Source organism: Phaethon aethereus, assembly GCF_964289735.1.
Source record: "Phaethon aethereus genome assembly, chromosome: 37".
Classification (NCBI taxonomy): Eukaryota; Metazoa; Chordata; class Aves; order Phaethontiformes; family Phaethontidae; genus Phaethon; species Phaethon aethereus.
In genome coordinates this window covers 339,603-355,955 of record NC_138613.1, presented here as the reverse complement: position 1 = coordinate 355,955, position 16,353 = coordinate 339,603, and the positions used below count along the sequence as shown (strand labels likewise).

The window sequence follows — 16,353 nt, the reverse complement described above, 5'->3', positions numbered from 1 at the left end:
TCCCAAAACCCTCTGTTTTTGCCCCAAAACGCCCTCAGTTCCACACCGCTGCCTTTTTATCCATTTTTATTACGAAAACAAGCCGTTTTGGTGTCACTTTTTTTTTTTTTCCCGGATAAGACACAACCGTGAAGCTTTGCTGAGGGGAAATTGGGGTAAAACCCACCCGTTTAGGGACATTTCATCGTCCCGCCCCCGTCAGGGCGCGAGAATGGGGGAAAACCACCCATTTTTAACCAAAATGCTTTCCTTTCCACCCGAATCGCGCTCAAGGAGGGGGAGGAGAGAAACCACCGGGCTGGAGCCGCTTCGTCACCCAGATCTGGGTTTGGTTTTTTGGTTTTTTTTGGCGGTATTTTTTAGGGATTTTGGTCAATTTTGAGGGGTTTTGGTTCATTTCGGTCATTTTGGGGGTTATTTCGGTCATTTTGGGGGTTATTTCGGTCATTTTGGGGGTTATTTCGGTCATTTTGGAGCTATTTTGCTGCTCGTGGGACCGGCTGCGGGGCTGCTCTGCCACCGTCCCGGTTGGCTCCTCTCTTTTGGGGGGTTCTGGGAGGTGAAATTCGGGGTGCAGTGGCAGGGAGGGGGGGTTCGGAGGTAGGTTTTTTAAAGTTGATTTTTAGAAAAAACAGGCACATTCAGTCAACGGGACCCTCGGGAGGGGGGCGGACGGGGATTTCGGGGTGTCCCCGGAGAGCCCCAAATCAGCGGCGTCTCCCGCTTCTCCCCGTCAGCGGCTTTTTGGGGGTGAAAGCGGCTTTTTCTCCCCCAAAATAAATTTCCCCCCCAAAACAAACCCTGTGCGACCGTGACGGGTTGGGGAACGACGGGGCGAAGCGTTTCTCCCTCTGCGCCCTGTGGGAGCAAGGGAAAAGCCCAAAATTGAGGGATTTTGCCCCGTTTCGTGCCGGCCGGAGGAGGATGTCGGGGTGTAAGGCCTCGTCTGGGCAGGGCGGGGGTCGTCCGGGTTGGGGGGAGCATCCTCCGAGGCGGGAGAGACGGCGGGGCAAAGAGAAATGATAAAAACGGGGAGAAAAAAAAGGAAAATAAAAAATATCTCCCCCTCAAAGTAAGAAAATCAACAAAAAGCCCCCAAAATGCGACCCCGGCTGGCGCAGGGTCTGAATTTTCCCGAGAAAAGGGGGGGGGGGGAAGTGAGTTTTTTGGCACGCCGCGTCGCCGGGGGGGGCGGCGGAGTGGATTTGGGCGCCTTATTTTGGGCGGAAAAGCCAGGAAACGGCGATGGGAAGGGCAGCCCTGTCCCGCCGATGTCCCCTCAGTAGGGACGGGGTCCCTGGGGACGCCGCGGCGTCACCCCGAAAACCGCTCCGCGGGGCGGGGGCGCGGCAGCGTCACCCCGTCCCGGCAGGGGTGAGAAATAAACCCTCGCGTGGCAAAAATGAAGAAGCTAAACCCCGACACCCTCTTCCCCAAGCGATTAAAAAAAAAGGGGGGGAAAAAAAACCCAAATCGAGCAAAAAAACAACAGGGAAGGCTTAAAAAAAACCAAACAAAACAGGAGAAAAAGAATAAAAGACCCCAAAAAAGGGGGAAACCGCGTGGAACGAGGGCAGCGGGCAGCCCGGCGCGGCGGCGGAGCGGGATCAGGAGCTGTTCTGGTTCTGGTAGATGGAGGCTTTTTCCTTCAGCAGGTCCAGACACAAGTGGCAGCTCCAGCTCCCTGCGGAGAGAAGGACACGTGGGTGGCCTGGTTTTACCCTCGTTAGGGCTTCGTTAAGGGTCACGGCTTCTTAATTACAGGTAGAGGATGGGGAGGGGGCGGTTTAGAGGGCCGTTTGCGGGTTCGTGACCCCGCAAGCCTTCCTCTTCCTCGTTAACCTTCAAGCCAAGGCGGCCAGGAGAGCGGCTGATCATTAACCGCGGCGGTAATTAACCAGCGGTGAGGCGGCGGCGAGATTTTGGGGTTGCCAACGCCGGGGTGGGGTGGTTTTTTTTGGCTTCGACGCCGCCAGTTGAAGGTGAGAGGAAGAGGAGGAAGAAGAACGATCCCTCTCGGCTTTACCGGCCGATACGGAGACGTTTTGGGGCGCAAGGGATGTCGGTGATGGATTTTGGGGGGGAAAAAAGCTTTTCCGTTTCTCCAGCGGAGCAGAGGAGGAATAACTGGGGAACAGCCGGAATGACGACCCCGTCATTTTCGATCGTGGCACGACAGACCCACGTCCGCCCCAAAAACCACGGGCGGCAGCGGGTCCGAAACATTCTGGGCCGAATTCTGCTGGTTTGGACCCATTTCGGAAGAGGAGGAGGGAGGATGGGGTTGGGGGGGGACACGGAGGAGCGGCACAAACCTTCGGGTGGCTCCGACATGGAGGGGGTGAGACAGTACATGTGGTAGCCGCGGTCACAGTCGTCACAGAAGAGCAGCTGGTCCTAAGCCAAGGGGAGGGAGATGGGGGGGAAAATTCGGATTATTCAACCCGGACTTGGCTGAAGGACAAGGGTGGGCGGAGAGGGGGGCCGAGGGGACCGGGGTCCCTTTCCGTCGTCCTCCAAGCTCCGTCGGAGCGACCGGAAAAGACAGCGCCATGTCCTCCGGACGACGAAAAGCACCATCTTTTCCCCAAAAAGATTTTGCCATGAGCTACAGACTATGAAAGCCCAAAGATTTCACCCCAAAAAGACTCTCCCGAGTCCTATGGGCTATGAAAGCCCAAAAATCAAAAAGATTTTCTCCGTGTCCTACAGACCATGAAAGCCCAAAGATTTCACCCCAAAAAGACTCTCCCGTGTCCTACAGACCATGAAAGCCCAAAGACTTCCCCCCAAAAAGACTCTCCCGAGTCCTACGGGCTATGAAAGTCCAAAGATTTCACCCCAAAAAGATCTTCCCGTGTCCTACAGACCATGAAAAACCAAAGATTTCCCCCCAAAAAGACTCTCCCGTGTCCTACAGGCCATGAAAGCCCAAAGATTTCACCCCAAAAAGACTCTCCCGTGTCCTACAGACCATGAAAGCCCAAAGATTTCACCCCAAAAAGACTCTCCCGAGTCCTACGGACTATGAAAACCCAAAGATTTCACTCCCAAAAGACTCTCCCGAGTCCTACGGGCTATGAAAGCCCAAAGATTTCCCCCCAAAAAGACTCTCCCGAGTCCTACAGACTATGAAAACCCAAAGATTTCCCCCCAAAACGCCTCCGACGCGCCCTATCGACTATTAAAATCCCATCCCCGGAGGAAGAGGCCGCTCCCAATCCCTCCGGGCTTTCCCCCGTCCCTGATCCGCAGGGCCGGACGGGACGCCGCCCCGGGGGCGTCCCTGGAAGGCGCCCCGCTCCTTTTTGGGGTTAATCCTCTCGTTGCGGGGGTACTCACGTCGTTCTCGGAGGTGCCGCAGATATTGCAGCACTTGCACTCGATGCACTGCCAGCGGTACGTCTTGACGGCCGCCATCATCACGGGGGTGAACTGCAGGCAGGAGGGGTGCCCTGCGAAGCGGGCAGGACGCACGTGAAGGCAGAGGATGAAAAAAAGAAAGAAATAAATAAAACCCACCTTCTCCCCAGCTCCGACCCAAACCCTCGACGTCTCCGGGCAGGCGAAGACGCCGGGGACGGTTTGGTGACATTTTCCCTCCTTTACCCGATCGCCCGCAGTCCGAGCACGAGACCAGCTCCTCCGGTTGCCCCGTTTTCTTGTTGATTTTGGAGTCCCCCAGGCAGAAATCGCAGTAGTTGTTGGGCAAAGCTAAGCCGTCGGGTCCTTTCTTGGCTGGGAAAGCAGAGCGGGAGAGACGGATTAGCCGCGGGGCCACGGCTTTCTGCACGGGACCAGGAGAAAACGCTCCCGTGGCGCAAATCCCGACGCCCGGCGCCGTCTTTCCGGCGACCTCCGAGCGCCGGGGCGACGCTGCGAAGTGACGCAGCTCCGGGCCGGGCGGTTTCCCGGCTTCGCTGCCTCGTTCACGACGAGGGATTTTGGCAGAGGGGTGCGTGGGTGGGTGGGGGGTGTGTGGGGGGGCGTTTCGCTTACATTTCTGCTCCTCCGAGCGCTGCGAGACGGGAGTGGGGGGCTGCGAATCGTCCTTGTCGTCGCCTTCTTCCTCGGCCAGGTGGGAGTGAGCGTAGTGGTAGCTCAAGCCCGGCCGATTCTTGTATCGCTTCCCGCAGACTACGGAGAAAAATGGAAAAAAGCCTGAGCTGACCCCGGCGGCGAGCGAGACCACGCACCCCAAATCATCCGGCACCCCCCGGTCCCGTCTCCGGGCTTCGAGCGCCGACGGCGGCTCCCCTTCTGCCTCAAAAATCACCGGGAATTTATTAAAACCACCCCAAAATACCCTAACGAAGGGGTTTGGGGGCTGGACCCTGCGGAGTGGGTCTGGAGCGGGCGGAGAGGCACCGCAGCCTCCTCTGCGCAGCCCACCGCGGGCGGCTAACGCCGATTCAGCGGGGGACGGACACCCACCCACGGCCCGGTAACGACGGCGGCTCGTTAGGCGCAGCTTCACAGCCCCCATAAAGGAGCGAAACCACGCGGGGATCAATCCGAGCGGCAAAACGCGCTCGGAAAGATCCTTGGGGAGGGTGTTTCCCACCCAAAAATCATCTCCTACACCAGCCAGGTAAAAAACCGGGGCCGCCTTCGACGCGCACGAAGGGGAAACTTCTTTTTTTTTGGGAAACTTCTTTTTTTTTGGGGACCCCGAGGAGGGAAACCGCAGCTGCCGCGGGCGCGTCTCGGCTCTGCTCCCTCCTCGGACCCCCCCCCCGGCTCCTCCAAACCCGCGTGAAATCACCCCCCCGCCCCAAATGCCACCAATTTGCCCGTTTTTCCGCCCCACTTCTGGTGGGGTTTGGGAGCTTTCTCCCTCGGTCTGGCAGCGGGCGCTTCCTCGGGGAGATCCGGGGGCACCCACAAACTGGGGAAGCGCTTTCCCCGCCGGGGAACGGGCTCCCACCTCGCTGCCGCTGGTTTGCCGGGGCGGGGGTTTGGCAGCTTTTTTAGCCGTGAGGCTCCAAGGATGCCCCAAAATCCCCCTTCAGCCCCGTACAGGAAGCCAGCACCGGCCTCGCACCCTCCCGCCGGGACGCTGGCCGGACACGGGGACGGGGATCGGGGCGAAATCCCCCCCCAAAAGAGCCAGAGGGGGATTTACGGAGCCCGGCGGACTGATTTGGCAACGGCTTTTCCCCACGTCTTTCGGCAGCATTCAGGCAAATTGGGAAAAAGTGGCTTTGGGATGAGACTCCCCGAGCCTGGAGCTTTTCCGTAACATCCCGGGGCTTTTCTAGATCCACTTCCAGGCTTGCTTGAAGCCTGGAACTCCCCCCCCCAGGGTTTGTACCCCCTCTCACGCCACCGACTCGCTCCAAAAAGAAGGGGGGAAAGCAGCCCAGCTCAGCCTGCGCACCGCGAACGGGGTGCGAACCCCCCCCGGGCACCGCAAGCGGCCAGCGCCGGCTTTTTGGGACAAAACCCGCAGATATTCCTGGGCGAAGGGCTCTGCGGGACGCTTGCCGCCCCGGGGAAAACGCTAGCCATCGGCAGGGCGGCATCGGCTCGGCAAAACGGCGCGGACCCGGCGAAGGAGGGGGAAAAACAACCCGAAAAGCGGCGGCGGCGGCAATTACAACCTTATTACATCAAATTCTGGCTTTTCGCAACCGACCGAGGGCACGACGGGGTCAGCCCCGTGAGCGGCCACGCGGAGCTGGCACGCGGCGTTTTCTTTCCCGTCCCCCGCCGAGGGGTTTAAAATTGACCTTTTTTCCCCCCAAAACCGCCCCCCCCGAGGCCGGTATCTAAACACGAGTCAGGTTTCCTCCCCGCGGAGGGCGAGGAAGAGGAGCCGCCACGCAGACGATCCCGGCTCTCCGGCTTGGCCGCGGGCGTTTATTCGCAGCCTGCCACCAATATCCAACCCGCGCCCGCAGCGGACCCATTTTTGGCCTTTTTTGAAAGGAAAAAGGTGGGTTGTTTTGGGTTTTTTTTTGCAAGAAGCAGCAACGTGCTTTGGCAACTCTTAAAAGGCAGGCGGCGGACCCCGGGCGCGCGGGGATTTGGGAGCGAGGGGTTTTTTGGTGGAAACACCGTGTTTTTTCCCATCACCGCCGCCGCGGGGGGGATTAATTTTTGTTTTTCCTCTCGGGAGGCCGCTCTGCCGGCACGCACGACCGCTCTTCCCCGCTGGAAAAGGGTCAGGCGAGCCCGGAGAGGAGCTGCCGAATCCCGCTGCTGGCGGGGAGGCCAGCTTTGACGTCGCTCGGTGGCCTTTGGCTTCTCCCGTGTCGCCGTCCCGCCCCGTCCCTTTCCCGCAGGCTCCGGCGAGGTTTAGTGGAAAAAAAAAAACCAACCAAAAAAAAAAAACAAACCACCAAACCCCTAACATTTCAGGAGAAGAAAGGCAGGAAGGAAATTAAAAAAGCAGAGAGAGAGTGGACTACCTCGATCGGGAGGTTTCAAGGTATGCTTTTGTTTGTAACTATCTGAAACACAGAAAGAGAGTCGTGAGAAAACACACACACACCAGGCCACGCACACGCACCCGTGCCAAGCGACAGACGGACTCTTAAACCAAGAAAAAAGGGGAGGAAAAACACAAGTACTTGGGGGTCGGGGTGGGTTTTTTTGGAAGAAGCTAGTGTCAGCTCTTGCAGGACAGGAGGAAGAAGAGAGAAAGGTAATTTCAAAGCCTCGCTTGCCCTTTTCTGCTCCGTTTGCCCTGTTAAATTCCCCCTTTTTCTTTTTTTTCTCCTCGCAGCTTGAGGAGGAGGAGGGAGGTGAGGAGGAAGCATCGGCAGCCCTGGGCTCGCAGAGGAGCCGGGCAGGAAGATGCGGCCTCGGAAATAAAATCCCTGCCCCCGGAGCCGAGGAGGTGGGTTTTTTTAGCAGGACCAGCGCACGGTGTTGCGTTGCACAGCTACGAACTCGTTAAGTGGTTTTAACAAGGCACGACAGCGCGAGGGCAGGGGAGAACGACAGCCGGCTTCGACACCGGTCTGACGGACACAGATCCAACTGGAAAACGGGCTAGGAAAACGGGGAGGGGGCCGTTTTCAACTTGGGGGGGGGGTGTTTGCGAGACGGGGAGAGGTTTGTCCTCGTCGCTCCGTGCCGGGCGGCCGCGCAGCCCTTCGCTCGGGGCGAGAGGCCCGTGTTCCCGGTGGGAAAACTCCAGCCGTCTGTCGAAGGAGGGCTGAGAGGCCGAGGGGTACAAAACCACCCTCCCCTGGATGTGTCAGTCTACGAAACGGGGAGAATTTCGGTTTAAAACCCCATGGATCCCGAAAGCAACGCGGCCTGGCTCCGCTCCCGGGCCCTAAAGCGGTGAGGAGAGGTTTTTAGCACTCACTGTCGCAAGCGTAGGGTTTATCCCGGTCTTCTAATATAGCTGCGTCCAGCTTCTTGCGAGCCCCTCCGACACCTTTGCCCTGGGAAAAACAAGGGGTAAAAAGCCAAGGTTTAGGTAAAATCGGGGCCCGAAAGGCTGCTGGGTGGTGGGGAGGACACCACCGGCGATGCGGCGTCGGAGAAAAGCGCGATCCAACACTGCCACGCAGTGGGTAGAGCCCGAAACGGCTGCTGGATGCGAGCAGCGAGGGCGCAGCGCGGGGCAGAAGGCATCGGCAACAGATCCCTTGGGATCTCCAACGTGAGGTTCAACACGGACGCAGTTGGGCCCTGGGAGGCGTCGGGGCTGTTTCGGCACCGGCAACGTCTCCAATTTGCCAAGAATTGCCACCAAAACAACGCCGGGACGCAGCCAGACCCACCCGGCTGCCCTCACCTTGGCTTTCCCCTTCCCTCTCCGCTTCGGCGTGTCTTCTTCGTAGTCTTCATCATCCAAATCATCCAGGAAGTCATCCGGCTCGAGAATCCGCTAGGAAAGGGGAGAGGGGTTATTGCAGACAAAATCTTGGCACGGATCGAGGGAAAAGGGGGAAAAATTGGGGAGGGAGATACGTCAGCGCGGCCTCGGGTCACCCGAATCCGTTTCAAACCTGTAATACGGAAGGAGGAGAAAGGAGGTGAAATTCTGGGGGAGGGAGAAGGGATCTGGTACATTTTATCCCCCCCAAAAGTCACAGAAGGGCCCAACACGGCGTGAAGATGCTTGGAAAAAAAAAAAAGCCATCAAGGAAAAGGCAAAAAGATGAGGCTCGGAAAAATTATTCCTGTGGAAAAGCCCAGGAAGGGGTCTGATGTCTGACTGGCAGCTCCGAGGGGAACGGGGGCAGCTCCTACAGTCCCAGCATCGATTAACGGTAAAGCACCGGCGAGTCCGATGAAGGACGGAGAGCGGGGAAGGTTTTATCCAGCTCCAGACCTTGGCAGAGCCTTAATATTTAAAGACGCTTCCGAGTCGTGCCAAATCAGGCTGAAAAAGGGCTGCTGGACCCAAATCATCCAGCTGAGGGAGGAAAGGGGGAAGATCCGAGCCCCTTTTTGCCGCAGAAGACAAATTTGCCGTCTCCTCTCTCCCCGACTCCCTTTGTTCTCCACCAAAACCAGGGCCGGATGCTCCGAGCGTCGTTAGCGGTCGCGGAAAGTCCTTTCACGCCCGGCGGGGATCAATCGTAGGGACAGGGGAAACGCGTCGGTGGGGAAAATCATCAAATACGTGTTGAAAAAACAGTTTTTCCCCGGCATTAAACGTACCCCACGAGCCAACCGCAACGGGAAGAGGCCAAACCAGCAGCAGAGCGGCCCAAATTCCCCGGCAGCAGAGGGATGGCTTCGATTTGCAACTAGTCAAAACCCTTTCCAGAACTAGTTATCGTGATTTCTAACCCCAGACTGGTTTATCGACGGGCCGACGGGGGAAAAAAAGAAGCCGGGGCAGGGATGGGGAGCAGCCCCTCGAAATCCCAGCGGATCACCCCCACCCCGCGGCCATTTCGCAAGGCTCCGTGGGTCAGCGAGGGATGAAAGCTGTCCTGGGTGCAGACGCCCAGCGCCGAGTCTTAAACTGGGCGCCCAGACGCAATATTCTGGGGCCAGAATCGCCCTTTCCCCGAATTCTGGGACCAGAATTTCCCTTTCCCCGAATTCTGGGACCAGAAATTCCTTTTCCCTAAGTTCTGGGGCCAGAATCGCCCTTTCCCCGAATTCTGGGGCCAGAATCACCCTTTCCCCTGAATTCTGGGGCCAGAAAATCCCCTTCCCCTGAATTCTGGGGCCAGAATTTCCTTTTCCCTGAATTCTGAGCCCAGAATTTCCCTTTCCCTGAATTCTGGAGCCAGAATTTCCCTTTCCCTGAATTCTGAGCCCAGAATTTCCCTTTCCCTGAATTCTGAGCCCAGAATTTCCCTTTCCCTGAATTCTGAGCCCAGAACTGCCCTTTCTCCCGAATTCTGGGTCCAGAATCACCCTTTCCCCAAATTCTGGGGCCAGAAAATCCCCTTCCTCTGAATTCTGGGGCCAGAATTTCCTTTTCCCTGAATTCTGAGGCTAGAATTTCCTTTTTCCTGAATTCTGGAGCCAGAAACTCCTTTCCCCGAATTCTGGGGCCAGAATTTTCCTTTCCCCGAATTCTATGGCCAGAATCACTCTTCCCCTGGATTCTGGGGCCAGAATCTCCCTTTCCCCGAATTCTGGGGCCAGAATCTCCCTCTCCCCGAATTCTGGGGCCAGAAATTCCCTCTCCCCAAATTCTGGGGCCAGAAGTTCCCTCTCCCCGAATTCTGGGGCCAGAATCGCTCTTCCCCTGGATTCTGGAGCCAGAAACTCCCTTCCACCTGAATTCTGGGGCCAGAATCACCCGAGTTCTGGGGCCAGAAATTCCTTTTCCACAAATTCTGGGGCCAGAATCTCCCTTTCCCCTGAATTCTGGGGCCAGAATTTCTTTTTCCCCAAATTCTGAGCCCAGAATTTCCCTTTCCCTGAATTCTGAGGCCAGAATTTTCCTTTCCCTGAATTCTGAGCCCAGAATCGCCCTTCCCCCTGAATTCTGGGGCCAGAAACTCCCCTTCCCCAAATTCTGGGGCCAGAATCACCCTTTCCCCTGAATTCTGGGGCCAGAAATTCCCTCTCCCTGAATTCTGGGGCCAGAATCGCTCTTCCCCTGGATTCTGGAGCCAGAATCACCCTTTCCCCTGAATTCTGGGGCCAGAATTTCCTTTTCCCTGAATTCTGAGCCCAGAATTTCCCTTTCTCTGAATTCTGGGGCCAGAATCTCCCTCTCCCCAAATTCTGGGGCCAGAAATTCCCTCTCCCCGAATTCTGGGGCCAGAATCGCTCTTCCCCTGGATTCTGGAGCCAGAAACTCCCTTTCCCCAAATTCTGGGGCCAGAATCACCCTTTCCCCTGAATTCTGGGGCCAGAATTTCCTTTTCCCCAAATTCTGAGCCCAGAATTTCGCTTTCTCTGAATTCTGAAGCCAGAATCTCCCTTTCCCCGAATTCTGGGGCCAGAATCTCCCTTTCCCCGAATTCTGGGGCCAGAATCTCCCTTTCCCCTGAATTCTGGGGCCAGAATCTCCCTTTCCCCGAATTCTGGGGCCAGAACTTCCCTTCCTGGGAACTCAGGGAGTTTCTAACAGGATCGCGAGGAAGGGAACATCCACCTGACCACACCTCATCACGCCGGGAGCCAAACCCCGGCTGCCCGCTCTCTGCTAGCCCCAGGAGGCTGGTACCCTCGTCTCTACCCCCCAAAATCCATCCCGAATCCTACTCCCCCGCTCAAAGACGCGGAGGAAGCAGAAGGGAAAACGAAGGGGGCGGAAAACCAGAGCGGTGTCGCGAAGCTGCGGGTGTTTTACCCTGTTTCACCCTCTCCCCACGTGGCGGGGGAGACCCTCTCTCCGCCGTACCTTCCGCGCACGGCTGTTGGCGACGGGGAACTCGCCCAGGCTGTCGTCGTCGATGCGGGGGTCCGGGAGGGCGCGTTTCTCCAACGGGTCAGTCCTCAGCAGGGCTTCCAGGCTGCTGCCGTCCTGTGAGATCAGCCCTTCCTTCTTCAGGGTCTGATCGGTGTCTGCAAAGGGCCGGGGAGGGGAAAGGGAAGAGAAAAATCAGGGTGGGACGTCGGCGCGCGCCGAGATCGCCTCTCACCCGGCCGCGATCGCGAGCTTCGCCGCCGCGGCGGGGTCAGGCGAAGGGGTTTACCCGCCCTCGCCGACGGCACTGCCAAACCCCGCCGCCCCTCACCGCGTGCAGGAACCGGCGGCGGGAAGGATTTACCTGGTTTGATGGAAGGGAAGGAAAGCCTCGGGTCCTCCGGGGGATGAGCACGGCGTTTCTTCCGCCAGCGGCGCGCGGGGTAGGAGTAAAGCTGCCCAGCGGCTAAACCTTGAATGAAAGAAAAACGAAAAAAACCACGCAAATTACCCGAGGGCGATGACACACGCCGACCCCTCGCCCCCAAGCCGGCGTTCTCCCGGCGTACCCGGCCCTCGGTGACGTTTCTCCATCCAGATGTAGCAGTTGCTTTGGGCCACCCCGGTCTGCGAGTCGAGGAAAGGGAGGCGGACGCTCCTCTCGGCACACAGCCGGGCGTTGTAGTTGTGGCACTGCTCCATGGCGTCCCTGTAGTACTGCTCCCCGAGGCTGCCGGGCGGCCAAACCAACAAAAAAAAGATATTCGGAGCACGATCCCAACCGTCCCGAGCCCCAATTCCAGCCCCGGCACGTGTCCGCCGGGAGCCCCCGCGGCGCGATATTCGCAGGGGATGGAGATGTCCCCTCGCCCGGCAAACGCGGGGACCGCCACGACAGGCGACGGCGGCCTTCCTCGTCGCCGCCAGACGCGACGTGGCGTTGTCCAGAGACGCCCTCGGCATTTTTCATGCCCCTGAAGCCTTTTGTGAGAAGCCCGTGCCGGTATCTACGCGTCACCGATGGCTTCCAGCGGCCGCCGCCGGCTCCCCGCTTCCCTCAAGCGCGCTAATTGCGCCCCATCCTCTTTTCTAAGAGCACAACCTCTTCGTGCCACATCTCCTTCCACCGGAGACAGTCGTGGTCGCAACAACCGCGTCGCAGCCCTGTAGCTGTAATTACAGTCATTCGGACGGCGAGATCTTCCCACCGCGCGCAGCGAGGAGATGCTCTTTGTTTATATCGATATATATCGATCTGGGCGCCTCAATACCGGCTGGAACGACCGCACAGAGCCCAAGGAGCCCCGAAATCAGCCGCGCTCCCGAGACGAGCGCGTAACGAGCTGAAAGACGCCTCGGCTGCCTGCGAGGAAGCACGCGAAATATCCTTGCCCGACGGAGGAAAAGGAGACGGGACAGAAATCACTTCGTCACAGGGTTTTTATTCTGGCGCAAGTAGAAGTCGGGCGCGTGGGGAGACGGCCAGAAAGAAGCCAACAGGTCGAGAGGGAATAACTGAAAAGAAGGTGATATTGGTGAACGTTAAATGCAAAATGAGGATTGCCGCGCTCGCTCCCTCACGGAGCCCGCTCGGCCGGAGCTGGGACGAAGACACGGGGTTCGTCTCGCCGCACTTGGCGTGGCAGCGGCGATTTCGGGCGGCGGAACGGTCTCCCAGCAGCAATTACGACTATGAGAAAGGTCCCAAATTGCCTTTTTCTCTCTGCTGACTGCAGAGGGAGCCCGAATTCCAGGCTCAGGCACGCTCACGGGGATGTAAATCCCTCCCGGGGCTCTTCATTTCCTCCTAAATCACCTCATCGCTCCTCGACAGCTCAATTGGCGCCCCGATAATCAACAACGCGGGAGCCCTAAACCTTCCTCGTAAGGTCCAGGTGATGCCTGGCCGACGGGAATGCACAGAGGAGGAAAACCGGTGTTCATGGTAATAGAAACACAAAAAGAGTTTGGTTGCCCGACTTATTTTCCTCCTGCTGGCTTGATTTCAGAGTTTGGAGGGGGGCAAAAAAAGAGGTCATCAGCCCCCGAAACAATCGTCTGCAGTTGTTTTAACTCCAAGTTAACGCAGGGCTCCTGGGCTGGGTGAGAAATGCACCAGGATTTGGCTCTGGCACCTAAAAACGCTTGGTGAAATGGGTTTTAAAGCGCTGAGGGGACGGGGAGGGACCACGGGACGCGTTAAGAGCGGAGATCCCGGCTCCAGCTCCAAGGCACAGCTCTGTGATTTTCCCTTATGCTGCCCGGAGGTCTTTGTCCCCAAAACCGAGGGGCGTTTCGAGGCACGGACGCTCGCCGATCCCCACGCGCAACCACAACGCAACCTCGAGAAAGCGCCGTCGAGGAGAAGAGCTGCTTAAAATCTGCGCCGAACGCACACGCAAAGAGCTAACGAAGCCGTCAGGAAGGACTAATGTGTTTTAAAGAGCTCTAACGAACCCGATTATTGCTCCCTGCGGACTCGGCACGGCTCAGAGCCTTCTGCGGCTGCTGAGCAAGTCGCGAGCGTCCTGGAGAGCAGCTTCCAGTAAAGCACATTGCGTCAGCAGATCGCTGTGGAAATAACCGGGCGGCCTCGTGTGTTTTAGCGCCGTCGGTGAGAGATCGCGGCACGGAAACGGCCGTCAAAAAAAATGACGCGACTACCTCCGCCCCCAAAACCGCCTTGGCACGAAGCCCGCCGTAACGCGCCCCTGCATGGGGAGCGATTTAAAGCCCCCCAAAAGTCATCGGAGCAGGTTGTCTTGCCCTAACTGCTGCCGTCGTTGGGACAAAAATAAAGCAGGGAGGGGTTTGGTAGACCAAATTCTTTGCCGACGGTACCGGAGATATGAGAACGGCCCGGGGAATGGCTTTAAAAAGTAAAAAAATCAAATCCTGCCCTGCTCCTCTCCGTCATCCTCGCCGGCAAGCTGCGATCGAAAAAAAATCCAGCCTCCAGCCCAACGGCAGCTTCTAAAATAAATAAAATACATTCGTGTGACAAAGGCGGGCAAGGTGAGATGCCGTTTCACGCGCTCAGCTTGGCTAAAAGCCACGGATCCGCAGCAGCGCCGGGGAAGTCGTGTTGTTGCGTAGCCTCGGCTCGTCGATTCGGGGCAAAAAGAGTCTGAAAAAGGTGTTTTGCGACTCACGGTTTGCGCTCCTCTCAGAAACGGGGGTCCCTGAAAGCGCAGCAGCGCATCCAGCCGCGCCCTCGGCCGGCCACGGGTTTTGCCAGGAGCTTCGCTAAGGCACCTGCGGGGCGGAAAGGCTGCAAGATGGACGGACCCGCGGCCGTCAGCTATCTTAACGAGCCCCAGCTCATCAGAGGGGACTCCCAAGGCCTCTTAACAAACCCGCACCTCGTCGGAGGAGAGCCGGGGGGTGCAAATCGCACCCCATTTTGCACCGACACCCCATCGCCACGGAAGGTTTCGGAGGAAACCGCAGCAGGGACGCAACGGTGCCGCAGCCGAGGCGTCGCCAGCTCAAGGGAGATGCCCCAAAACCGCAGGAGACGCCCAAAAAACTTCCTGGAAATGCCAAAAAACCCACCAGGAGACGCCAAAAAAAGGACAACAAACATCTCCAAGCCCACACATCCCATCCAGGCAGGATGGGCCTCCCTTATAGGGCTATACAGACCACCTCCTGTACCCCCCTGCTACAGCAGGGTGGGCAGTGGGGGGCTATATACATCCCCGAGGGTACATACACGTATACACGGCCCCGCCTTGTGGGTCTGTATAGGGGGTGGGCCCCTAACCTCAGCCTTTAGGGAGGAACCGCAGCCCTGGGGGTCTATAGGGCCCCTCTCACAGGGCCGTATGGGGAGGGGAACCTCCGTCCCAAGAGCTCTATAGCTTCCCCTCTCACAACGGCATATTGAGAAGAACCCCCGACTCCCAGGGCTCTATAGGGCACAGCCATATAGGACCATAGAGCAGGGACCCTTCTTCACCCAGGAGAACATATGGGAACCTATATGGGGCCACATAGGGGGTTGCCTCACTCGTAGGGCCACCCACACAAAGCCATATAGGGGAACATCCACACTCAGCGGTCTATGGAGACCCCCTCACTAGGCCATATGGGGGGACACCCCTAGGCTCTATAGGACCCCTCCCAGGGCGATATAGGGGGAAATTCCCGCTCTATCGAGCCCCTTCAAAGAACCTTATAGGGGAAAGTGGACCCGCTGGGAATCTTAAGACCCTCTCACAGAGATGTATAGGGATGACACCCCCCCCCCCCCCCCGCCCTTGGCCTCTATAGGACACTCTCACAGGGCCATACAGGGGGGGACTCTATAGGTCCCCCTTTCAAGGGACCGCACCCGCCGGGCTCTATAAGCCCTCTTACAGCGCTATATGGGGGGGTGTCTCCCCTCACGGAACGGTACGGAGGAATTATCCCACCCCCCCCCCAGCAAAGTTCCCCTCGAACAATGACCGCGTCCGTCCGTCCCGCCCCCCCCCCCCCCCCGGCCCCCGACTTGGTTCCGCCCGCGACACGGCGGGGCCGGGAGAGGGGGGGAGAACCCCGCTTCCCGCGCCGGGCCGCACCACGTCCCTCCCCCGCGGGGACGGACGGGCACACACGCAAACACACGGACGGACGGACGGACGGACGGACGACGCACTCACAGCTTCACCACATTCTGTACCACCGCCGCCATCTTCCCTCCGCCGCCGGGGGCCCCGCACCGCGCAGCGCGCATGCGCGGCGGGCGGAGAGGGGCGGGGGGGGGAGCGCACGCGCGGCGAGGGTGAGGCGGGAGCGGCCGCTCTGCGCCTGCGCCGGAGTGCGGGGGGGGGGGGGGGCCCTCCCCTCCCACACCCCGCTCCGCATGCGCAGTCGCGCCCGTTCGCCTCGCCCGGCGTCGGCGCATGCGCTTAAGCGCGCGGCTCGTTGTTTGCTGCCCTGCGCATGCGTTAACCGCCCCCCCCCGGGAAAGGCGGGAAAAGCTGAGGCGAGAGGCGCGAAGAAGGGGAGAAAATGGAGGGGGAGCAAAGGGAAGAGGGGAGGGAAAAGGGGCTAAATCTAGAGGGAGAGGGGCGGGGGGAGGGTGCAGGGAGAAAATGGGGGAGGTAAATTGGGGGGGGTGAAGGATGGGGAGGGAGGGAGGGAGAGACAATGAGGGGCAAAATGGAGGGGGAGGTAAACGTGGAAGGGTAAAGACCTGGGGTGAGGGGAAAAGGGTAAGAATGGAGGGGTGAGGGATGGAAAGGGAGAATGAGGAAAAGGGGGTGAGGGCACCCGGGAGGGAGGAAGGGTGTTTGGATGGGGGGGATGAGGAAGGAGGAGTGTGGCGGAGCGGGGAGGAGGAAGGGTGCTGGGAGGACAAGGAAAGAGGGATGAGGGTCGGGGGAGGATGAAATGAGGGATGAACGAGGGTCCTCCCCATCAACCTCAAACCTCCCTAGAGATTCCCTACGGGTATTTATGCTTTCAGCGCCTGGTGCCCTGCCTCAAAACCAACACCCCCCCCAGCCTCTTTTTTGTTAGAAATTCATGCAGAAAATTTAAATTTTGGAGCCTTTTTTGTCCATCCTGAGTTAACC

General features: G+C 58.6%; 1 protein-coding gene across 2 annotated transcripts; it reads right to left on the bottom strand.

The window, feature by feature from the left end:
• Positions 1–92: 92 nt before the first annotated feature.
• DPF2 (double PHD fingers 2) lies at positions 93–15,473 on the bottom strand (the record flags this gene model as incomplete). 2 transcript variants are annotated; one of them, XM_082012412.1, is made up of 12 exons in its annotated part: positions 93–1,680; positions 2,312–2,397; positions 3,343–3,455; positions 3,610–3,738; positions 4,000–4,137; positions 6,414–6,455; positions 7,322–7,400; positions 7,757–7,849; positions 10,784–10,947; positions 11,154–11,261; positions 11,359–11,519; positions 15,436–15,473. In XM_082012412.1, the coding sequence occupies 12 exons, from the start codon at positions 15,465–15,467 to the stop codon at positions 1,608–1,610; spliced, it is 1,218 nt and encodes a 405-aa protein (XP_081868538.1). In that variant the 3' UTR covers positions 93–1,607. The 2 variants fall into 2 exon arrangements, with proteins under 2 accessions (XP_081868538.1, XP_081868537.1); XM_082012411.1 differs by lacking the exon at positions 6,414–6,455 and having other exon boundaries at positions 15,436–15,467.
• Between the last annotated feature and the right edge of the window lie 880 nt (positions 15,474–16,353).